Source organism: Diadema setosum, chromosome 8 (assembly GCF_964275005.1).
Source record: "Diadema setosum chromosome 8, eeDiaSeto1, whole genome shotgun sequence".
NCBI classification, from domain to species: Eukaryota; Metazoa; Echinodermata; class Echinoidea; order Diadematoida; family Diadematidae; genus Diadema; species Diadema setosum.
Genome location: NC_092692.1, coordinates 18,111,941 through 18,136,494, shown reverse-complemented (window position 1 = coordinate 18,136,494; position 24,554 = coordinate 18,111,941). Strand labels below are relative to the sequence as shown.

Sequence of the window (24,554 nt, the reverse complement as noted above, 5' to 3'; positions counted from 1 at the left end):
CAATATGTGTACACAAGAGTGCAAAGCATCGATTAAAGAGATGCAAATGATACACAGTACATATGGATACAGGGAACCAAGTTCCCTCATTTTACATATCAACACCAGTTTTCATTCACTTCTTTTCAAATGCCAATCAAACAGGTATTGAACAATCCAATAAAACTAGGAATCATTATGTATAATCTAGAAATTTGATTGCAAAGATAGTGTCTAAAATATATCTAAATGAAGCTTGCACAACATTGTGGCTGCCACTGAGATTCTGCAAAGACGAAAGAGGGATGCCTACAGTCGGAACACTGCAGACCAAAGCAGCACATTTTCCTTTTTAGTATCATCATAAATATCCGTGCAAGTTTATTTGGTATTAGTGTACAACATTCTCGTGATAAAATCACGACACTGCCATCTTGCAATTAATAAGTCTTCGTCTCTCCACACCAGAACCATGTCACAACTCGGTGTCAAAGCTCTCTTGATTTTTGACACCGTCTTTGGCTTCTGGTGGTTTTGCGCTGGGTGGAGGGGGCGGTGGTGCTGTCATAGGTCTTTGTAACGACGTTGCTTTTGGTTTGGTTGTCGGCGACGGTGGAATTGTGGGCACTCCACTTCCGTCGGTGCTGTCACGTCCTGATCCTGGTCGCTCCTTGGTCGGACTCGGTACTGTAGGTTTTTCGAGTTTGGGCTTCTCCGCAATGACAGGTTTTCCAGCAATTGGGGGCTTGTCCGGGGGGCGTTCTGGCTTGGCTATTGATCCGTTTGTCGTCTGCGAAGGCGACTCAGAACCACTGTGATTGTTCTGCGTGGCTGCAGCTGCTGGGGGTGGGGTGTTCCTCGCCAGGCTGTTTGTCGGGGAGGGGCTCTGCGAAGCACTCACTGGAGGGGGTGGGGCGTGTGATCTTTTCACTGACTTCCTGGGAAGAGTGGAATTCCTTACAGGTCTGGCGGAGGAATGAAGAGGAGAAACCAATGAAACATCAATTAATACATGCAGTACAACATTACACAACATCTTCACTGAACTCAATTTCAATGCAACTTATGTTCATTCAAAAGTAATTTTCACTTCATGCAAGGAAGGCAGAAAGATAGCAATCAAGTAGCAAACAACTCATATCAAAAGCACTCAAAGTAGCTCTTTTCCAGACTTGAAGCATAGTGCTAAGAAACTGAGAAAGCTTAGAACTGCTGCAATAGCATTTACTTGTTTTCCCCAGAAGACGCTTAAATAAAAATTGCAGAAAAGACCAGCAAGGGTGGCAAGTGATAGCTTGTGTATCTACATCTAAATAGCTCAATGAGTCATTTTTTAAATGAGATTGAAATGTGCACACACTACAAGTGCAACAAGCAAACTGCTTTCATTCACCAAGTGAGGTATATTGAAATGATGCTTTACAGATCCAGTGTTCCCCAGAATGGCTCTCTTGTCCACAAACATTGATGGCAAAAAAAGAAAAGAAGCTAATATTAACCCTGAAGTACAGTTTCACAAGCAGAGCAGAGCACAACCAACAAGAAAAAAAAAAAAAAAAGGAGAAAAGATATGTAAAAGTGGCAAGCTTAAAAAAGAGAAGCAAATAACTTTGAGGTGACTGTCATTTATATTATGCACAATCTTTTTTTTTTCTACCTTTTGCCCCAGTGAGAAAAGCCAAATAAAAAACAGAACGTCATGTTCTTACACAGACACAGGTACGCTACTGTAAAAGTGGAAATTTTTGCGGTGTGGTACCTTGCATTTCGCACTTCCATGAGCTAGCGCGAAAATAAAAGCATGCAAACACTTTTGCATGCAATACTTTCATGTAACTAATGTCCTGATTGCGCGGAATTAAAAACATGCAAAATTCATCTAACCCAGCCGAGCGCGAAAAATAACTCCCACCAAAATATCCACTTTTACAGTATTTGATAATTCAAATGTCATGAAAAAAATGAGCATCTTGATCCCACACACCAGCAGGCTTACACTGTATGAAAGCTATTATGGATGTGAGCAGAAGACTACAGCATAATATGGGACAGTGCATTTTCTCTGAAAACAAGCTTAGCTTTTGTACTCTTGCAGGCTATAGACATTATACCATAAATGCCCTGTTGGGATGGACCTATTGTAGTCTCATGTGAAAGAGGCTGATTTCACTTTTCTTCATTTTTTGTTTTGTTTTTGTTTATACCCATCTACAGTGTATGTCTGCTTTCTAAAATCCTGAGCATATTTTTGAATATTTGCTAGACAGTACTAAAATGAGAAAGCAATTATAAATCCACTTTCAATCAGCAAATCATTGGACCAATAACCCTTAAAATGACATGTTGGTGCATAATTGTAATTATAGTCAAATGGTAACTATATTTGTTACATTATGGTTTTACTTCAATTTAATCTGTGCAGGTTACACTGTGAGACATTGTTCAGTAGGTACATTCTACTTTTCCCTCATGGCCTGCTAACAGCACCTGAAATCTAATTGCTGGCAAAGAGAACACCCCCTATTGTCTGCTTGAAAATGCGGGGTCATCCCACTAGAACGACACCCACGGGTCATACAACCCACAAGTTCAACATTGAAAACAAGTCCATGAGTCATACAGCCCATGAGTTCGACACGAGGCAAATAAATCCCATGAGTTTGACACTAGGTAAAAACAGCCGAGTTTGACAGATACAACACGGGGCTTAATGTGTCAGTCTTGTGGGCCTTGTTTGCTTAGTGTCGAACTCACGGGCTGTATGACTCATGAGCTGTATAACTCATGGGCTGTATGACTTGTGAGTTGTATGACTCGTGGGCTGTTTGACTTGTGAGCTGTATGACTCGTGGGCTGTATGACTCATGGGTGTCGGTCTCATGACATGTACCCGAAAATGGGTGCTGTTCGTTATTCCGAAGGTTAAATATTCCGAAGGTTCGTTAATCCGAAACACGCAAACTCCCTATACCTAGAGGTTCGTTAATCCGAAAATGAAAAAGGGTTCGTTAATCCAAACATTTGTGGTGTTATTCCGAAGGTTCGTTATTCCGAAGATTTGTTCATCCGAAAATGAAATTCGGAAAAACGAATCTTCGGAATAAGGAATCTTCGGAGTGAAGAGCCTTCAGAAAAACGAACCTTCGGAATAACGAGCTGTAACCTCCGAAAATACACCCGTCATCAGAGCACGTGCATCTTTGCCAAAAATAGCAAGATCTTGAGAGCAGATAGGTGTGGGATTTTCTCAAGAGAGAAAAGCAACCGAGCAGGGAGAGAGTGTCCACCATACCAAGGTAAGGAACTTTTAGCATTTCAAAATTTTAAAGTTTGCAATCTAGTGCATATTTATGTAATAATTTGATTTTTTCTGGTTGAAAAAAAAAGTCCCAAAATGTAACTTTTTTGTGGTTGGAAATCTATTTTTCCCCCTCCTTATTAAAATTATTATTATTATTTTTTTATTAATTAATTAATTAATAATTTTTTATTTTTTTTTTATTTTTTTTTTTGGGGGGGTCTTTTTGTGAGGTGTGAGTTAAAGCACCTTGTCAGGCATGTGAGTGTGAGGAAGAACCCCTGGTGCATGAGTCTCATTTGGTAGGTCTGCCTCACTCAAATTTAGCCAATCTCAAGGCATGCTGCAACTTAGACTAGTGATACTGGGCCACATACCGAAACGCATCAAGAAATCATTGCAATTAACTTCCCATGAATAAAACCCCTTGTTTTTAAATGGAGCATTGCAAGTCAAACAGAGACAAATGAACAAAAGGCACCCATTTCAGCAAATAAACATGCCAAAGTATACCAGGCAATAGACAGAATTCAAAGGATAATGGGTGCTCAAGAATTTGGTAATCAACATTTGCACAGCTTTGGGAACAAAATCAATTGAACAGTGCAAAGAAAATTGCATTTATATCTCTTTCTGTTGCAAAGTTGAAGTTTAGCTGATAGTGTACATCACATTTTGTTCCAATCTGATTATTATATGACTTCCAATAACATGTTCAACATAAATGAGCTTAAAAAAAAGTAACAATCGTTATGTAAATTTACTTATCTACATAACAGTATATATTTAACACACAATTAGGGTACATCTCAACAAAGTGTTTCTGATACATGATATATGTGACCTGCTACAACAAAAGGATCCTAAAGTCGCTGACGGCTGAGCCGAGAAAATCAAGTTTGAAGTCATATCAAAATTGGTCAAAACAACCGGATTTCTGTTTTTGGCATAATTTTGTAGTGTAATGTTTTGTTTATCATCTGCCGAAATTTTAAAGCTAAATGATCAAAGGAAAGGCAAGAAATCAGCATTTTTCTGGGCCATGATTTTCCGACTTTCAACGTAACAGAAATGTGTCCGAAGATTTGGATTTAGTGCCGCAGCTAGACTCGGTCCCTAGCAACAAGGGAGTGATCTTATTGGTCAGTGCGTGGCATCCTGATTACTGATTGGTCATACGTAGACTGCTGGCGCTAAGCTTGAATGAACATCGCAGAGGTCACTAGGAGCATGCCTTCTATTGTCAAGCGGTGAAAACTGTCTCGCCTTCCCTTGATCACGATAGCGTCAGAAGGAAAACTTTGAAGGCATTTTTCTCAAAACTCTAATTTTACTCAACCACTTGACATGCACTAATAAAATCATTGATATCCCCGCAACCGAGTGCTTTTATGAGTTGTGCTATATATGAAATTAAAGTAGAAGAGTAAGGGAATAATGTCATGCCATTGTCAGAAAATTGCCTTCCCCCGACTTACGGATCCTTTTGTTGTAGCGGGTCACATATAATACAGTAATAACCAGACAAAATGAATATGGAAAGTCTACAAGAAAGAGAAAGGGTGATGATTCTGAAAATTTCTTAAATTCACTGTAAAAAACAAGAACCAACTAAAGCTGGTGCCATTTTGCAGAAAATCAAAATAATAAAAAAAGAAATAAAAAAACAAACAAACAAATAGACAAAAACTCCAGGTTTCACAGCTGCAAAATGCACTAATGCCACAAGACACATTCATTGGGTGTGAAGTGTACATGCCAATAACAATTTGATTTGGGAAAAAAAAAACAGAAAATCACATGAAAATAAAGTGTGACATTCAAATTACATTCAGTTGAAACAAAAGGTAATATTGAAAACATCACACTGCAGTCACACAAAGTGCAGACGTATTACTTCAACACAATGTCAAATAGTATGAATAAAACATTCATATCTTCTGGGCCCCGTTTTATCAAAAGATAAAATCGATTTTAAATTTCCTTATCACACAGACTGCCATAGACTTACAGTTGAAATCAACTATATAATCAATTTTAACTCTTCATAAAACAGGGCCCTGATTGGTTAAATAGGTGTTCACAGTGATAAACAATATCTAATAAAGTGATGAAAATGAAGGGGATTTTTACATAAAAAAGCAAAACTCTACTTCATATTCAATTTTGGCTGTTTGACATCTAGAAAAATGATATGCATAGACTAGTGACTGCTTCATTCAAGGCAGATGCAGACACACACACACACACACACACACATATATAAAGAGAGTCATGGAATGCTGAAGTTTCACATGTGTATGAAGAACAATGAAATCATTAACAGCACACATATTGTTGCTGGGGTGACTAGACCTTGTATCTCAAATTTTGGTGAAAATCATTTTTCTGAATTAATGGTCAGATAATCAGTCAAGTGATGTCCTGACCAAATCCTAGCTGTCTTACCCCCAAAATGAAGGCACCATGGCATGCCAAAGGTTAAGGTACCTTGACTGCCATTTTTTAGTTCTTCTTCAGAACATGTGACATTAGTGAGCATTAGATCTGCGACATGAATGCTAAGACCATGTAGCTTCACGGGTTGGACAATGAAAATAATTGTGTCGCGCATGTGCAGTACACCATTCTTGGCTCAATCAGCGTCGTCTTAGCATTCGCGTCGCAGACCTAAAGCTCACTATTGTTGAGATACTGTAAAAGTGGATATTTTCGCGCGACTAATTTTTCGCGCTTGGCCGGGTCAGAAGAGTTTCGCGTGTTTTTAATTCCGCGGAATCTAGACATCACGCACAGGAACATATGGCAAGCAAAAATATTCGCGGGATTTTATTTTCGCGCTAGTTTCTGGTTGCGCGAAATGCGCGAAAATTTCAACACCGCGAAAATTTCCACTTTTCCAGTACAAGGTTTTGTCACCTCAGCAGTGATATAAACTATCTACTGAGGGGATGACAACACCCCCTCTTATGTCTGCCAATGGCTTGCTCTCAAATATTCACTAAATTTCTTGTTTCTACACAAGGAAATGATGGCCACTGCATCAAACTTTTCTACAGTTGAAATGGTATAGCTGTGATGAATAACAGATAATACTTACTACATTAAAATAAGCGGATCTTATACCTTTTATAATAATGCAATGGACCAAATAATAAATCATAATGGTATTTTTCCTACAATGGAAAGTTAACACTTGAGAAGGTGTTTAAAAATTTCAGAGCACAGTAGCTGATTTGATTCTATGACAGCTGAAAGTTCTAAGATGGAAATTTAAACAACATTTGGCAAAGATGACCTTCGATGCTGCATACGGTAAAGGCTGTTATTTTTGCGAGGGTTCAATTTTCATGAATTTTGCGCGTCACTGTTGGGCCGCAAATTTAACAACACACGAAAATACTGTGAACGGACGGGCATCAGTACACAATTAATACAATGGCCGCAGTGTCACATTGCGAAAAAAAAACCCCCAAAACATTTCCCCCAAATGCCTATGACTTCCCCTTTGCTAATATATTTGTACACAAAAATAACAGCTTTTACAGTAACCATGGCAACTTTAAGTTGCACAGCATAATGAAGGAGCTAGTCTCAATACAATACAGTGATATCTTTAACATGATGCGATCACTGGCAAATGTGCTTGTGGTGTTCCTGGTTTACTTGTACTTTATAAGAATACAGTGGTGTGTATATATATTGCCTGTACCCCTGGCATAGTCAAAGATGGGGCTCCAGAGTGCATATCATGTGTAACTGTAACTTTGTCTGTCTAGGTGCACTTGTTTAAGATGTGAAGCATGAGTAAATCTCTGTGCATCATTGTAGCTCAAGTTCAAATAGTAACTTCATATGAATTGCAGATATCAATGAAATTTGGTGATGGAAATGAGTTTGTTCACACACGTACATCTCATGAAAGCATTTTATCTAAATTCTGCAATGTCTTTCTCTGTCACTATGATACACAATAAGTTTTTTTTTTTTCTCTCCGATTAATCATTGATAAAGATGAAGTGAGAAATCATTCAAACAAAGCTAAAATGCTTCAAGTCTGGAACAAAGACTACTTTTGAGGGTAAATTACTGCATTCATGAAACAAATTCATAGTTTACTAATTTCTAAAGAAAAAAATATGCAACAATTTGAAAACAGCAGTTGCATGAATTTAATTTTTTTTTCCCTATCCTACATGTTGTATGAGTGACATTCTTTATGATAAGAAAGACAGATATAGCTAGTTACACAGTAATTCCTCTCATTAGAAGACTGAGGTACAACAATTGTGAAAGAAGGTTCAGAGAATGGAGTCAGGTTTGCCAACAGAATGACGTAAAGGATGCATGCTTTCAAAAATAAGCTGGAAAAGCTGTCACATGTTCTTCTAACCTTTCTAATCTCATTAAATTTGAGATACAACAAGGTGTCAAAGAATGCTTTTAAAGTTTGAAAATACTATCCTATCAAATTGATTATGGCTGAACAAAAATAAATACTGTAATTACCGTTTCCTTTTACAAACACACTACTCATATCAATCTGTCTTCTAAATCAATGTTTCAAAAGATCATATGCTTGTCATATTCTAACACTTGGAGGTGATACTCTCCACCCTGCACAAAATTTACAAGCATTTTATATAAAGGCGTCACACTAGAAAATTTGTATTCCTAGAGTTTCACTGCATTCATTAAGATATTCATGGATGCAAAAGAAGAGTTGATTTGCTGCATGGATTTACCCTGGTGGAGACACTGTATCAAACTTTGCTCCAAGTTACTATTAACATACATTTTGGTTTCCTTGCATTCCTTTTTTCCCCAACAATTCTCTGTTACAGGCACAATTCTTTTCTTTTTTTTAAAAACTTTGTTTCTATGGCTAATGCTCTGATCCTCTGATACTAGTTTCCAAGACAACAATTACAAGCCAGAGGTCTTGATTTCAGGACCTGCTAACTTCACAAAATTTTTGGAGACTGGAGGACAAGATCCTACAAAAAAAAAAGAAGAAACATTTATTTAATCTATCTAGTTATGTACTCAGAATTTGATTGATGAACCAAACTCTGTCTGCCTCTGTTCTGACTGAAAAATAGGAATGATTTGACTCAAGAGTAGGAAAGACAGAGCAGTTTCCATAGGAGTGTGTAGTAAAATTATCGAGAAAAAAAAGGAAGTTCTTATGGAAACAAGAGCTGGGAATGGTCAAAATTGAGATTCTTTCTTCCAAATTCAGAATAATTGGGAGGTCTGAGTATGCCTACAGAAGCAGATTATATCACCTAAGTTATGTTCACTTGAAATAGAATATGACAATATTTTCGCTATTTAAAACTACACTACAAAATGGAACTCTGTCTTGACAGTACTCTCAACAACAAAAGTCATTTTCCACAAGCATATCCGAAGCAAGCCTGACTCCATGTCTACTGAACCTTCTAGTCTCATCTCAAGGTAGTAGCTCTTTTTTTCTTTTTGTCTGAACAGGTCAAACTAATCTGTGTCAAACCTGATCTCATACTACCATAGGACTGACCTCAAAAGATGCTTTGGATACCATTTAGTTTGTTTCAGTGCTAGAAGCTTACACCTGCCATATTAAGATCAGATTATTTTTCATAATTTCTTTTTCTTTCCATTAAGGCAATTGAATTACAATAGTTGCAGTTACCATACGGGCTAGCAGCTTATGACAAAATGAGCAATCGTCTTACATAGACCCTAAAACTTTGATATCAAAGCAAGCCCTATAAATCACAGTCTACTTGAGCAGATATAAGTGTTAAATGTTGACCTTACACAAAGGATTTGAAGTTAATGGCGGGAGCTGTAACTTTGGGCTCTCTCACGTCAATTCCTCTTTGAAATTTTGCAGTCTGATAAATTGACACCCAAGAGCTACTACCTTGAGGTTTTGACAGAGAGATCTTCAGAAGATAAGAGAGATAGACAAAAATAATGTGTTGTCATAGTACCTAGGGCTGACATGCTGCATGCATCGACACTACAGGTGTGGGCTAGAGGGCTGTACTTGAGAAGGCTGGTGATGGGGGTGGGATGAGAGGAGGAGGCTTTTCTAGAATGGGGCTGTCACGAGGTGGAATTAAGGGGGGCGGTTTATCCATCGGGGACTTGTCGCGGGGCGAAGCCATGGGCGGGGGTCTGTCCCCCAGCTGGATATCTCGGGGCGGAATCGGGGGCTTTAGATTGGAAGAGGAGCCCTCTCGAGGCAGGGGAGGGGGCTTCTCACTGGGAGGCGGACAGGGCGGCTTGGAGCGTGGTGTCAGGGGTGGAGGGGTTCTAGCAGGAGGAGATAAAATAGCGGTAGGCGTGGGTGGAGATGGAGGAGACGGGAGTTGAGACGTTGGTACTGGTGGCGGTGGTGGGAGAGGGGCTCTTCTTTTAGTTACATGGCCTCCTGCCGGACCGCCTCTATTTTGGGGAATTGTTCATTCATTTGTTTGTCAATTTGTGTATTTGCAGTTTAGACCACAAATATATGCATATTTGAAAAAAAAACCCAGATAGTTGCAGTGTTGGGATCCAAGCGAGAGGGGAATGAGAATGAAAGGGGGGGGGGGGATATAATTGGAACAGGAATAGGTGAAGTGGTGGGGAGGTTGGTGAGGAGGTATAGTGGTGAAAGGAGGGTTGTTGCATCATTTCACAGAATAGGAAAGTTGGGAAGAATGGGGGGGGGGGGGGAGATTTGATCCAGGCAGGAATTGCATGATAAGAATCAGTGCAAGTGTGGGTGGAATGGGGTTGGGCAGGGGTTTGGGAGAAAGAGAGAAGAAGAAATAAACAGGCTCAGTCATTACACATCACAGAATGAAAGGCAGTGATTATCTGGCTCCACTCGGCTCATTCCTGCGTTTCCATGGTAACACACTTTGTAACAACTTTGACACCTACAGACAAGGACTACTCCAAGAGACCAGGGAGCCCTTGATGAATAAAACGAGTAATGATTTGAACTATTCATCTACATACCCTACAAAACTGACATGGAGCGAAACATGTTTACATGTGAAGAGTTTGACTGCGAAATGAATTAACTCCAATCTTGTAAAGTTGAGATATTTGTGATCAAAGCTGCGAAAAAAGACAAGGAAGACAATAAGAAAATATGAAATATTTTTTATCAAAACTTCAAAAATACTCCTGGTTATGTAACATGTGAGGTATTGCTGCCGAGGTTCTCATTTTGATCTATCTGATGATGGACTTATTTGAAAATGTTTAGAAATGGCTTTTAACCCATTTTGCAATCAAACTCTTCATTTATTTCTCAAGGGAGGAAAAAATGAACATGAACAATACCACCCTCTGTCTTTGAAGGCATCACAAAGGAAGAAAAAAAAAACCATTTTTTTTAAAGGGATGATAAAGTTTCAGTTGAGAAAGGGTTTCAGGTTTCAAAAAAAAAAAAATTGTGGTGATTTTTTTGAGATAATGAGAAATTCCTTATGAAATAGGAAAGAGCATATAATCATAAGAGGAATTCAAAGTCTATTTGATGAAAATTGGTTTTGAAATGGCTGAGATATCCCCGACAAAGTGATCCTGATGAAAGGTGGGACCAACCTTTTATTGAAATTGTTTTGTTTCACTTTGTTTTTGGATATCTCAGCCATTTCAAGACTGATTTTCATCAAATAAACTTTGAATTACTCTATAGAGTTGTATGCTCTGCAACATTTCATAAAGTGATTTCTAAGTATCTCCCAAAGAGTTAAAGGCTGAATCCCCACCTCAACCAATGTAACTTCTGTAGTTGTGGAAAGAAAACGACTGAAGGAAAAGGATACAAGACTAACACAGAAGTCAAACATTATCCTTTTCTAGAAATGGGTGTCATACTGCACTGTAACTGCCACATATGCATCTGTATTTCAACAAGCACTGATGCCACATATATGCACGAGTAACTTGTCACTACGACATCAAACATCAAACGAGTATCACTCCAAAGAGACAAGCTCACTGCATAAGTGCTTTAAAAAAAAACCAACAACAAATCTAACGCAAAATACAGCATGAATTAAATATGTTGTATTCCATTGAGGCTGGAAGGGACTTTACAGGCATCCCACCCCATTAAAAGAAAGCACAAACTGGCTTAAAAGTATGAAGACACAAACACACTCAAAAAATTGAGCATCAGTCTTAAATTTTCACTTTAAAATTTGTGCAGCTTCTTCCTGGCAAAATCTAATCAAGCATATTAGAATCACATTTGTTGTGATGACATTCATTAATTATGGTTTGATATAAGTAGTTTTTCCTCTCATTTTCTTCCTTTCTTTTTTTTTTTTTTTTTTTTTTTTTTGGGGGGGGGGGGGAGGGGAGGTAGACCATTTCCCCCTTTCCTGTCCTCTGCTCTTTAAATCTATGAATTGTTTCTCCAAATTCCAGCACACAAACAACACACATACATACACACAAATACTAATATCTATATCTATATATATATATATATATATATATATATATATATATATATATATATATATATATATATATATATCGTCGCTGGGGCGACAAGACCTCGTATCTACAAAATGTCAAATGTTCAGGAGAGCCAAAAAAACATGGCGGCCAAAGCACTGCAGCGAATGGGATAGCCTTTCCTTTGACATGCTGTGGTGGCTTCATTTTTGGGGTAAAACAGCTAGGATTTGGACAGGACATCACTTAACCAATTATCTGACCATTAATCCAAAAAAGTTATTTTCACCAAAATTTCAGATACAAGGTCTTGTCACCCCAGTGACGATATGACAAATTTCAGAAACTTTGATGAGAGTATTCCTAAGCACTGCTGATGAACGTATAGAATACATGCTTTTATACAATGTAAACTCAGACTTTTACTTGATTAACAGGCATACAATTCTGCACCACTATTAAAATGTCTTCATCAGGATACTTTCAGCCAATTACATGCACATGTATAGAATGATATGACATGCAAATTTTTGCCCTGTAAGCGTAATATATGATTAGGCACAAGAATACAATTTCAGTGAAGGCAATCCATTCACTGATCTTCAACAGAGGTGTAACATCTAAGAGAAATTTCATACAACAAACTCAAAATGTTACATCTTGTGAAACACAGCAAAGATAACAGTAGGCATGAAACATGGATTATCATAGTCTCAAACACAAGCACAGTCAAATACTTTAAATAGAAACATTTGCTCACGATCACAGCAAAGACAAAATAGGCATGCAGAGGGTATGCACAACTCTTGATGCCAGATTAGCACACTGATACACAAAAAGCATGAGTTCAGTTACTAGACACTGAAATACTAAACGACATGAATCTTTTGTACTCTGTGCTAAGGTGCATACGTCCACAACAGTGCCCTCACTACATAATGACATGCAAATGACATGCAAATGACATGCACAAGGAAAGTAAAAAAATCTTCTCTACAGGTCAGTCACCATGAATATGTTAATGAACCCTCATGCTTACTTCTCAGCTGGTGGAGGTGGACCAATGCCGTCTACGGTGACCTGAGGGGCTGATGGAGAGGGGTTAGCAGTGGCCGGTGCCACGCCCACTGGGGGGTTTGGTGGGGGCCCGAGGGGTGGGGAGAGAGTGTGGTGGTGGGGGTGGTGGTGCTGAGGGGGGACGGAGTGGGCGGAGGGGACCGACGCTGACGTGATGAGCTGGGACTTCTCGTCCGGGCTCTTGTGCTGCTGCGGAACCAAGTCTGGAACTGAGTTGGCTTTTGGCGTGGGCGACGTGAGGTTCAGCGTTGGAAAGTCCATCTCTGTGGAGTTCAGGATGGGATCGTTTGTTTGTTTGTTTGTCTCTATTGGTATTTACAGTGTAAGTGATTTTAATATGCACAACAATTCTGCTCTACCAATGCCTTGTATCTTAAGCCCCAAACAAGAAAGGTATTCAGTATACAAAATTACACTGGACAGGAAACCTTTGCCAGCATTTAAAATAACCTTCCAGCATGAAAAATTGGAATTGAATTTGTAAAATAACCCCAATACACTGAAGCAAAGTAGACTGTCACAGGGAGATTCTGTTTTAAAGTCTACACCTGCACGCATATCTTCAATTTGTTTTTGGAGAACAAAAAATACCTATAACTGTTCTGTTGTGCTACACACAAGGCTACATGCCTGTGAATGCACAATGATAAGGCACAGAACACAGCTGTTAACCTTTCCAAGTTGTTCAGAAAATATGAAGACTTTTTTCCTCATTCCTTTCCACTGAAGGCACTGTACACTGTGCACTGATTAGTAGTCCAACTCACCGTCCATGCTTGACATATATTTTTCACAGTAACAAAGTTTGTATGATTTGACATTAGTGTTATTTGTTAGATTGGCATGGTTTCTCATATATGTTTGTTGAGGGATTACTTTGCTAGAAAACAAGTTGGTAGTGGGGGTAAAACTAAATACAGTGCAAAATTCAATCTATGCTGAACGATGTAAAGATGTTGGGTAAATAATGTTAGTATTAATTTTGTTGTAAGTAAAAAGCTAATGAATTACATGGGTATTGTCTCTTCAAATTAGCAATCATCTTCTTCTTCTTTAAAAAAAAAAATAAATCTGCACTATTCTCATTAACCTTCCTGATATTGCTTTCACAAAGGTTTTCTAGGGGTCGGGGAGAGGTTGAGCATTTTTTAAAAAACTTCAGACACAATGAGGTTTTTGCAGGTCACACAATGCATCGAAAGTATGACCGCTGCAGCAAAGACTAACTGATTTGAAACCCTAGTGGATATCTATGTGGAGACCAAATCATCACCAATTATGTGTTTCTTTTGCGGCTTCATTTTTTTTTTCTTTTGGTAAGTTGCGCAACACACTTCTTTCCCACTTAAGCAGTGAAGAGAGTTAGTGGTCTTATCAGCGTAGAAGAGACTCTACAGCCAGCTTGGCAGCGAGATTGAATGGTAGAGATGTATACCCGAAGCACCCGACCCCAAGGAAGAAGAGAATTCTATGGTAGCGCAAACATGCCATCACTTTGGGCACTTTGATTCTGGGAAAATCGCGGTCGTCTTACCCTGGGGAGAGGCTTAAAGTGTTATCGTCTAATTCTGTGGATCCTGGAAAAATGAGAGATTTGGGGGCAATTCATGGCATCAAGTTGAACGTGAAGGCTCTTTAAAAGGGGCGGGATTTTATTAGGGTACCATCCTTTGTTCTGACAACATCTACAGATGTTCAGCGGAATGTTTGGGAAGTGACAAATTCTCGACGTCTTCGCTCGAGAACGGATTAAGGGGCATTTTCTGTTTCCCTCCAGTACTGTGTATCATGCACGGAACTTTCCAAGTGACAGAAGCTACGATGTAGATGAATAAATAACAGAAATATTGATGGGACAAAACACTCTATCAATCTCTGATAAAGAAAAAGTTGACAACAAATGCTCAGTCTCACATGACAGAAGGAAACAGCCTCTTGCATTCTTTTCAAAAGTTTTCTAAAATAACTGGCTGGTGGTACTTGAAGCAATCTCATGCATATTTTCCAAGAGTCAAGAGATCTACTTCTATCATATACAATGCAAGGATTGAACAAGAACAATGTATATGTGTTGCTGGTTTTACATATATATAGATATAATAATAACATATAAAGGAGTATCCAAAATGAACAAACTGTTCAGATTTCTGGCAACATATTATACCGTTGATCCCCAGCATGCAAACACAACATGAAATCCAATCATTGTCTGTCTTCTGAGGAAAGTAAACAATATCATGAAATGCTCAACAACAAATAAAACTTGTGAGGTATAATATACGGTTGATAGAAATGGAAAATTCTCATGCTCAAACTAAAAGAGTAATAAATATTTGTTAGAGGGAATTGTAAGAAAAGGTTATCTAAAAAAAATAGTGTGTCATAGAGGCAAATCTCTTTTGTCAACTGAAAATACACAGAAATCCCCAAAACAAGGAATCTTTGGAGGAGGACCCAATCTGAAGTTGGGAAAGAGGATTTGTTCAAATTGTTTTTATATCATGTATGCAGGATTTCAGAGGTTCGCAGATCTAACTTTAAATATTGTTCAAAGACAAAAGCAAGGTAATTTGAGATGATCACAAAAATTCACATATCAAAATCTTCTCGAGGAGAAACCTATGATATTTAAATTTTTCCTACTAGAAAAATCTTTCCCAGAAGAAAAATATGGAATATAAATTCTGTATTTCAACAGATTATCTCAGCACTTTTTCTTCTCCTACTTTTTCATCTTTTTTATTGTTGTTGTCTGCTCCTTCTATTGCTTCATTTTTTTTTTTCAGAAGGTAGGGAAAAAGCCGTATGAGCAGCATTTTGTTTTTTTGTTGATACTTCTTTCCCAAATGCTACAATCGGCCCATTTTGTTTCCTTTCCCCAATGTGGTGGTCCAAAATCTGAACTACAGCAAGCATCAAACAAAGATTTGCCTTTGGCACCTAGTAACAAATGAAAGGGGGTAGTAATGGGATGTTGGTTTCCCAAATCAACCATCTTTGTAACACAATACCTTGTGCTGGGTCTAAAGGAGATTAGCATCCCAAAATAAAGGGACCAAAAATAAAGATATAAAAAAGTGAAAAGAAAGAGGGAAAAGGGAAAGAGAGAAAATAAACAAATATATAAAGTAAAATACTGGAAAGACCATTTGATATCCTTTCCAATATAATATGAAAAGTCTACATACTGAGTACTTTACCAATGTAAAATATATTCGATAAAATTGACCCATGAATTATATACTTGATACTTTACCCATGAAATATATATTTGATATAGTAAAGTGAGGGGTACTATCTGGCTACTAAGAAGTAAGAAGAAAAGAATGATTAATTGATGATTACTGCTAACAGTTCAGACTTAACAATTACCATCATCCAATTAATGTATAAACACATTGTCAGTAACCTTAATTATAACAAAGCCATTCTCCTTTTAAGAGATAAAGTTGAGTTTCAGGTCAACAACATTCTCATTTAATCTTCACTTGAGTGAAAACATCATAAGGTAAACACATCATTTAAAATGAGCAGTTTTTTGAATTATTCAAAGTCTAGTGTTGAGCAACCAAAATGAAAATGGATGAAATTGCCATCAACTACATATTTAGCTGTAGAGGTACTTTCATCCAATATCAACATCTTTTGCTCTTATTTTTCCTTTTCAAACAGTTAGAGAATATTTCAAACACTGCAATCAAAACAAAAATGACCACAAATATGTGTTTATTGTAGGTCCTGTTGGTCTATTGCATTGAACATCCCGCTTCCAGAAATATGCTAGTCTATCCTCACTACAACCCTTTATCCTGAATATTTAATAAAACTAAAAATTCAATTTATGCCTCTTCAGTTCTAACTGTGTTCTCTGCAAATCTTGCACTGTCTTTTTTGATGTGGCCAAGTCTTTAATAATTATAGCTACACAGGATTGCTCATGAACACAGATTCTGCAAAGATGGATTGAACAATCGACTAAGATTTAGAATTCCCAAGTCTCTTTAAAATCATATCTTCCCTGCAAGCATTTGTTCAAATATTGCTATTAGGTGCCCTGTTGAATACAGAGATATTACTCAGTCTCTTTAATCAGTCTGTTTCAAACTTTGTATATGTAGCAAAATGATCTCAAAATTTGCCATGAATACTGTTTCTAAAATTAATATTGTCAAAAAAGGGAAGCAATGATTCACCACTAAGAACATTCTTTAGATCTCCAACATGTCCACCTTTATGTTACACGTAGGTGTCTAAAAATTGCATCCTTTTATGAGCAAGAAGTTGCACAAAATACCAGGGGCTGATCCAGGAATTTCGTAAAAGGGGGGGGGGGGGCACCTTTACAAAATTAAGGGGGGGGGGCACGACACGCCCCTCTCCATTTTTTCTTTTTCTTTAAAAAAAAAAAAAAAATAAAGGGGGGTGCGCGCCTGGTGCGCCATCGCCTGGATCCGCCACTGCATACTGATACAAAACGGGCCCAATAATAAAAACATCACATACAAGCTAGCACCCATCCCATTTAAAAATTAAACTGTTTTTATCATTCTTTTTTTTTTTTTTAAACAAAAATGCATTAGAAAACAGTTTGAAGGCATATTCATATCATATCCCAGCACACTAAAAATAGCTGTTTCACAGAGAGACAAAAGTGAATCTCTGATGATTACATTCCAAGCTTAATGGTGAAAGTGGTAAAAATTGTGAGATATACTACATGCAGTGTTCATGAAACCAATGCTACTCATTAACTCATGCCGAAAAATCGGCCCCTCTACTACACGAATGAAAAATTTGTTCATCTACAGTCTAGAATCGGTATATATATTGTCGTCTGGTGGGCATACTGATTGATAAATGGAAGCACCCTATAAACACCATACTGGGAAAGGCATAATATGGAAAACCCTTCTAATCACTCATAATCAGTGAATGGTCCGTGACGCTGGGCACAGATTACTTACCGCCAGGAAAGAACCATTCTGCCTTGGAGATTAGCGACTCGACAATGCCGGGTGCAGCTCCTATCGACAGTGCCGAGGTCCTGAGATTTGGTGTCGGGTCAAGAAAATAGTTAAGGAGTGGACCAGAAAAAGGGATTATAGAATAATATTCACATATGACATCACTTTCATTGCGAAAACATTTGATCCATGGGTGAACACTCAGTGGTTGTTATTATATGCAGGTGCCAATTCAAATGTCAAATGGTATAATCCATATTATGTTTGGTTATGAGAGCCCTTCATCTTGATAGGGAAATCTCTGACAAGTAATTCATTCTAACATTCGGCTTATGTCAAAGTTTTACACATGTTACTACCTTTCAGAATACACAGAAGCTTAGTCTATAATGTGTGCCAAATATTTCTGATATCTCACATGGGATAAGCCACAGACCCAAAATGTCAGAACAAAGTTTGTAGTAAGCAAATAATCAACGTTGGTGAAGGTGATGGGACAAACTATCACTTCTGAGGCGATCTGGATGTAGCTATCTTTCCGAAGCGCAGCTGAGGAAAGATAGCGTACACATTCAGATCGCCGAGGAAGTGATAGTTTGTCTCATTGCCTGAAACTTAAAGTTCATTATTTGCTTTATATTCCACATCTAGGGTCCTAGAAATTTCCATTTTATTTCACATCTGAAACCATTTTAGCTGTCTTTAGGTATCCTTAGGGCTTAGGCTACGTGTGCGCGTAGATGACAAAACAATGAATTTGCTGCGCGCACCACGCGGCACCGAAGTGAAAGTGCGTTGCACTGTGTACTATCAAGTGACCTAGATCACATGATAGTCCACAGTGCAACGCACTTTTATTTCGCACATACTCATCTTGAGTTAGGACTGTGTGGACTGTGTGGAGATCAGCAAAACAAAAGGCACTATCAACATAGAGTGTAACAAACTTTTCTTCTCAGGTGATGTGATGGGCAAAACTACGCTTCATCACGTGATCAGCTCTGGACCAATCCTATTGCAACATTCTTAGTATGTGGAATATAATCATACATACCCTAACTCATCCTTTTCTGACCAGAGCAAGTTTGGTGCAATCACTAAGGAGAGATTGGTAGAGTTCATCTTGTTCTTGTCGCTCCTGTCTGCTACCAGCTTCAGGAATCGACAGAGATGTCTGTGGGGAAGTCAAAGATGAAGTCACAAAAAATAAATTTACACAAAATTACAAAAAACTGAATTTACGAGAAAAAACCTACAACAGATTCCGCAGTACCATGAGAAAGAAGATGTCTGCAGTTGTTACTGGATGGAGGGACAGAATTACTGGCAGGTAGATCAAATTTTACTTTCAAGCAGTAGTCTACTCTTTGCTTAACCTAGACAATTGATACGAACAGAAAAGACCTTACATTAGAAATGGTTTTCAGTATTTTGTCCTTATCCAGCATCAAGGCAAGATGTCATTTACCGGGTATATCATAGGAGTTAGCATCCTACTGCTAACCTTTAACGATGTCATAAGTTGGAAAAGATAAATTACATAGATGAAATTCCTTCACAGGGAGACACTGCACTAGCAGAATAGATTCTCAACAAGAGACCTGCGGGTCTAGCGCTCACCTGAGTATCGCAAGTTCACCTTTCACGCAGTCACTAATCTAGATTATTCGCAGCTCTACTAAAATTTGACCAGGCATTCTCAAGTAGAAGATGAAAATGTACAATAAGGGCCCAAATTTTTTAAGATTCCTTAATTTGGGGGAATTCGGGAACCCTGGGGCCCTCTGGGTGGGGCATGGTGCCCATTTTGATAAATTGAGATTCTGACCCCCTAGGGATGCTACCTGCCAAGTTTGATGAAAATCCATCATGAAGTTTTCAGGAAGAAGATGAAAATGTACAATTCAGGCCCCCATTTGGACCTTCCCAACCCCCCCCCCCCCCCCCGCCCCAAAGAGGGGCACCCCGGGATCTGCTATGAACAAACTTGAAACTACAGTCATTAATGTACTCACTCATAGTATTATCCTAGCTCTATAACTTCTGATTCTAGAGAAGATTTTTAAAGATTCCTTCATTTTGGGGGGTTTGGGCCCCCTGGGGGCCCCTGGGTTGGGCATGGTGCCCATTTTAACAAATTGAGATCCTAACCCCCTAGGGATGCTACCTGCCAAGTTTGGTGAAAATGGGTCATGGGGTTCTCAAGAAAAAGATGAAAATTTACAATTTAAGCCCCATTAGGACCCCTCCCCACCCCCCTCCCCTGGGTCCCAAGGGGGGCACCCCTGATTCTGCCATGAACAAACTTGAAACTACAGTTATCAATGTACTAACTCATAGTATTAACTTAGCTCTATCACTTCTGGTTCTAGAGAAGAAGATTTTTACAGATTCCTTAATTTTGGGGGGTTTGGGCCCCCCTGGGGGCCCCCTGGGTGGGGCATGGTGTCCATTTTAACAAATTGAGTTCCTAACCCCCTAGGGATGCTACCTGCCAAGTTTGATGAAAATTGGTCTTGGGGTTTTCAAGAAGAAGATGAAAATGTAAAAAGTTTACGCACGATGGACGACGGACGTCGCACGCCGGACGCCGGACGAAGGGCGATCGCAATAGCTCACTTGAGCCTTTAGCTCAGGTGAGCTAAAAATGCTGACAACTCAACCTCTATCCAATGAAAGAACTCTTCCTCTTCCTCTTCTCTTCCTGTACAATGTGCCTGGTGGAAACAGTTCGCTGACTATTGCTAGTCACCTGCCTTGAACAACACAGGGTCAGCATCACTCACCCATTTTCTGGTGTCGGTGTGTGTGGGGCAGACCACTTCACCAGGTTACCACCTTGCACTTTGCGAGAAAGTAAAGTGGTATCTTTTACGTGCAAGATTCGTAACTCTCTCGCACATGGGTCCTGCATTTAGTTCCAATCCGAGGGACAGAGTGTTTTTGCCTTTTACTACAGGGGATGTCACGACTACACACAACATGGCACAGCTATACTCAATGGGATTCGAACCCAAGCCATTTGATTGCAGGGCAGTCATGCTACTGACTGAGCAACATCACTGCCCTGATGAATTATCCATTTATCTCACTAATCCTTTTCTCCCCTCTAATCAAGTGCTTTGTGGAACACAAACTGCAATGTGCATGCCTACAACAGATCAACACAAACTAAAGTGTGTATACCTGCAAAAGATACAGACCTTGGTGTCTTAAAGGGGCATTCCAGACGATCTTCATATTTTCACATCATAAAGGACATAAATCGACAGCTCCATATATAGATTTCTGGAATTTATTGTGGTGCTTGAGTACAGAAACTATACTCTGAAAAATCGTAAACAAATTACACTGAACAATGGTGATGATATAGGAGCCTCACATATTAAAGAAATGTAGCAGTGTAATTCCATTACAGTACCGCTTGCTTAACAAGTTCACCTGTGTGAAATGTAAAAATGTATGCACGCCTTCTTCTTTTGTTCTGCTTCCTTGAGCCCCAACTCATGCATTCTTATGGTGAGGCTGCCATGTCATCATCCTTGTTCATTGCAATTTGTCATAAATTTGGAAAACGTTCTTATTCCTCGCCCCAATCACTAAAATTCTCAAACTCTGTGTTGAGTTTATCTAATTTATGGTTGTTCACATCATGTAAAAGTCTGAAAAATCATCTGAGGTCTCTTTTAACAAAATTTGACAATATCCTAGCTGACAGAAATACATGCAACCCCCAAAATTGACCAGAGATCTGCTAAATGGTTCGCTGTGAATAGATAATTGTGGATAACTGGAGAGGAAAGAACACTTATATTCAGCTCTATGCATGAATCTACTACACTCACTTTAGGTTGTCAAAGTGTGCCTTTGGCAGTTTCTGTACAACTTTCTTCAGGGCTTGCTGCTTCGCAGTTTGGTCTTTGATCCTGGACAAACAAAAATAAGATTGAAGAGAAGAAAAACCTTTTCAATGAAGTCAAGAGTACCACCTACAATGGCAAACATGAACCAAATGATATTGTCAACAATGATTTAAAAGCAATACCGCTAAATTTCACACACGTCAGTAGACGAAAGAATACAGTGGACACCATTCCATCTTATGTGGATATGCAGCACAAAACGCTCAGTACCACGGAGGTAAAGGCAGTTGATGCTTTTAAAGTCCCAAAGAGTGCAAGAAAATTTCCCAACATTAAGCATAAATGCTTTGCAATCTACAGAAATACCCTCTGAATTTTGTATTAAGTGGTGCAGATCAGTATTATGTGATGGCACATGAATGTGCAAAGGTATAACATGGTCCGGAAAAAATGCAAAGAGCTAAATTTCAAGCAGAGAAAGAGACCATGATTAGATGTGAAAATAAACTGCATTTGTCTCTCAACTCATATTCTGTATACGCCATATATTTAGTAAGCCTAATTTTTTTGTGAATTGGGACTTCTCGACAATATCGCAAGTGGTTAAATTCCCATTTGTGGAGTTCAGTACTGAATGCCACGTTCATGTCGGGATCACAGTTAAATAATATCTACAAGTGTTTTTAAATTCACAGATATCACATGACTTGCACATGTCATGAAAATACAAAACCTCGCGAAAGAGATGGAAAATAACATTGCGGTGTACAGGGTACTCACGCTCCAGCCTCCATGAAGTCATTGAAGAGGGCAAAGGTCAAGAGTGGCTCGGGCAGCTCCCGGAGGTAGAGCTTGAGCACGCCTGCCACGGAGTGCTCTTGGAAAATGAAATCCATCATGTCCAGCTCGATGTTTGCATCAAAGGCTGCCTGCAGTGATGATTTGCAAAATACAGACATGAAAACTCCCCCACAGAAAATAAAACATAGTGGTGTACATTCACTGAAAGTCTTACCTAGGTTCTACATGTGTATTGCAGAGTAAAAGGTAAATCATATTTCTCATGAGGGATCAAAATTCATCTTCCGCCATTTGGAATTTGCTTGCAATATATCGAAAGGGTCTGCCAAGAGACTTGTCTCGCTGACGCAATTTGTAGTTGGATCAATTGTAGTTTTAGTAGTTGTAGGAGTAGTAGAAGTACTAATAAAAACAGCAGCAGTAGTAGTTCTAGTAAGTGAAGTAGAAACATGTACTAATAAAAATAGCAGCATAAGTAGTTCTAGTAAGTGAAGTAGAAGTAGTAGTCAATATAGTAGTTGCAGTAATAGTAGCAGTGGGGGAAGTAGTAGGAGTAACAGCATTCTCATTGCTATCTATATGACAAGACAATGTCTAATACTCTAACCTATTGTTACATTTGATTCCTTTTTATTATTCAAACTCAGACCATACACAATAATCCTGTAGGAATTATGATTCCCCCCCCCCCCCCGTCCAAAAACAAAACAAAACAAAACAAACAAACATAAGAAAAAAGAAAAAAAGAAAAAGATTTGACGATTCAATTCAAAATTTTGTTTCCTGCTTCGGTGCACAGTTCTGTCCCACGATCACATCTCAAAAGCAGCTTTATATCTGACTGGTTCCCTTCATGCTGAAAGGAGCAGTAGTATTCTCATTGCTACCTATATGACAGGACAATTTCTGATAGTTTAAGCTAATGTTACATTCAATTCCTTCCTAGTACTTAAAAAAATTTGACAGAACACAAGAATCCTGTTGGAATTAAGAAAAAAAGAAAAGAAAAATAATTGACCAATCGACTCAAAATTCTGTTTCCCGCTCCAGAGCCCAGTCTTAACCCAATTCCCATCTCACCTTCAGCAGCTTCATCTTGGACATGTTCCCTCCGAGCCGGAAGATGCCTTCCTCGTCGATGCCCAGCTCTAGCAGCCACATGGAGAGGACCTCGATCGGGGATGCAATGTCCCGCTCCTGCATCTTCAGGTGCTCCTCCAGCGGCGTGCCGAAGGTGGGCTTGTGCTGGTCCAGGTCTAGCATCTCCCGCATCTTTGGCACGGTGTTCTCTAGCCGGGCCAGAGCGTTGCGGTGGTACTGTGCCTGGGCTGCTACCATCTGACAGGACATTGAACAGAAACAAAAAAAGAAATCACACTTGAATATTAATCACACATCTGGGATTTCTGATTCAAGCTGTTGTGTAGTCTTAAAAATTTGCTTGCACAATACGTGATAGACCACTACTCATCGGCTGCTTGAAAACAACCATAAACAAGCAATATCCATTTCAGGAAAACTGAAAGTGAAAACTTCAGCGAAAGTAATAAATCCCACTGAATTGAGAAAGGTGACATTTATGTTAGGCTTTCGTTAACTTTTTTATTGACTCATGTGACTGTCCATGATTTCTTATACCCCTTTCAGTAACTCACAAGCTAAACTGGCCCGTGTCAAGCAGTAACAAGGCAAGTGCCAAAATGTGTCTCACCCTTGTGGTGACCATCCACTCCCCAAATGACATCTACCATCCAAGTTTGGTCACAAACGGACCTATGGATCAAAAGTTATGACCGGTAATAGAAACGCGCCATAAAAACTTAACATCGGGCTCTAAAAGTTTGTTGACCCATGCTTGTGACCATTGACCTTGTGGTGACCATCCACTCCCCAAGGGACATCTACCATCCAAGTTTTAACAGTCACAAACGGACCTATGGATCAAATGTTATGACCCATAATAGAAACGCGCCATAAAAACTTAACATTGGGCTCTAAAAGTTCATTGACTCCTGCTTGTGACCTTTGACCTTGTGGTGATCATCCACTCCCCAAGGGACATCTACCATCCAAGTTTGGTCACAAATGGAGTTATGGATCAAAAGTTATGACCCA

At 39.0% G+C, this 24,554-nt stretch overlaps 1 protein-coding gene across 1 annotated transcript in view; it reads right to left on the bottom strand.

The window, feature by feature from the left end:
- Nucleotides 1-243: 243 nt before the first annotated feature.
- The window catches only part of LOC140231611 (rho GTPase-activating protein 17-like), an 89,541-nt gene continuing 65,230 nt past the window's right edge, over nucleotides 244-24,554 (bottom strand). Inside the window, exons 9-15 of the mRNA XM_072311761.1 lie at nucleotides 23,520-23,777; nucleotides 22,419-22,567; nucleotides 21,621-21,701; nucleotides 18,830-18,949; nucleotides 17,776-17,855; nucleotides 12,774-13,074; nucleotides 244-944 (exon numbers count right to left, since the gene is read on the bottom strand). Of these exons, the coding sequence (XP_072167862.1) occupies nucleotides 455-944; nucleotides 12,774-13,074; nucleotides 17,776-17,855; nucleotides 18,830-18,949; nucleotides 21,621-21,701; nucleotides 22,419-22,567; nucleotides 23,520-23,777 (1,479 nt within the window). The 3' untranslated portion in view covers nucleotides 244-454. The remainder of the gene's footprint in view (nucleotides 945-12,773; nucleotides 13,075-17,775; nucleotides 17,856-18,829; nucleotides 18,950-21,620; nucleotides 21,702-22,418; nucleotides 22,568-23,519; nucleotides 23,778-24,554) is intronic.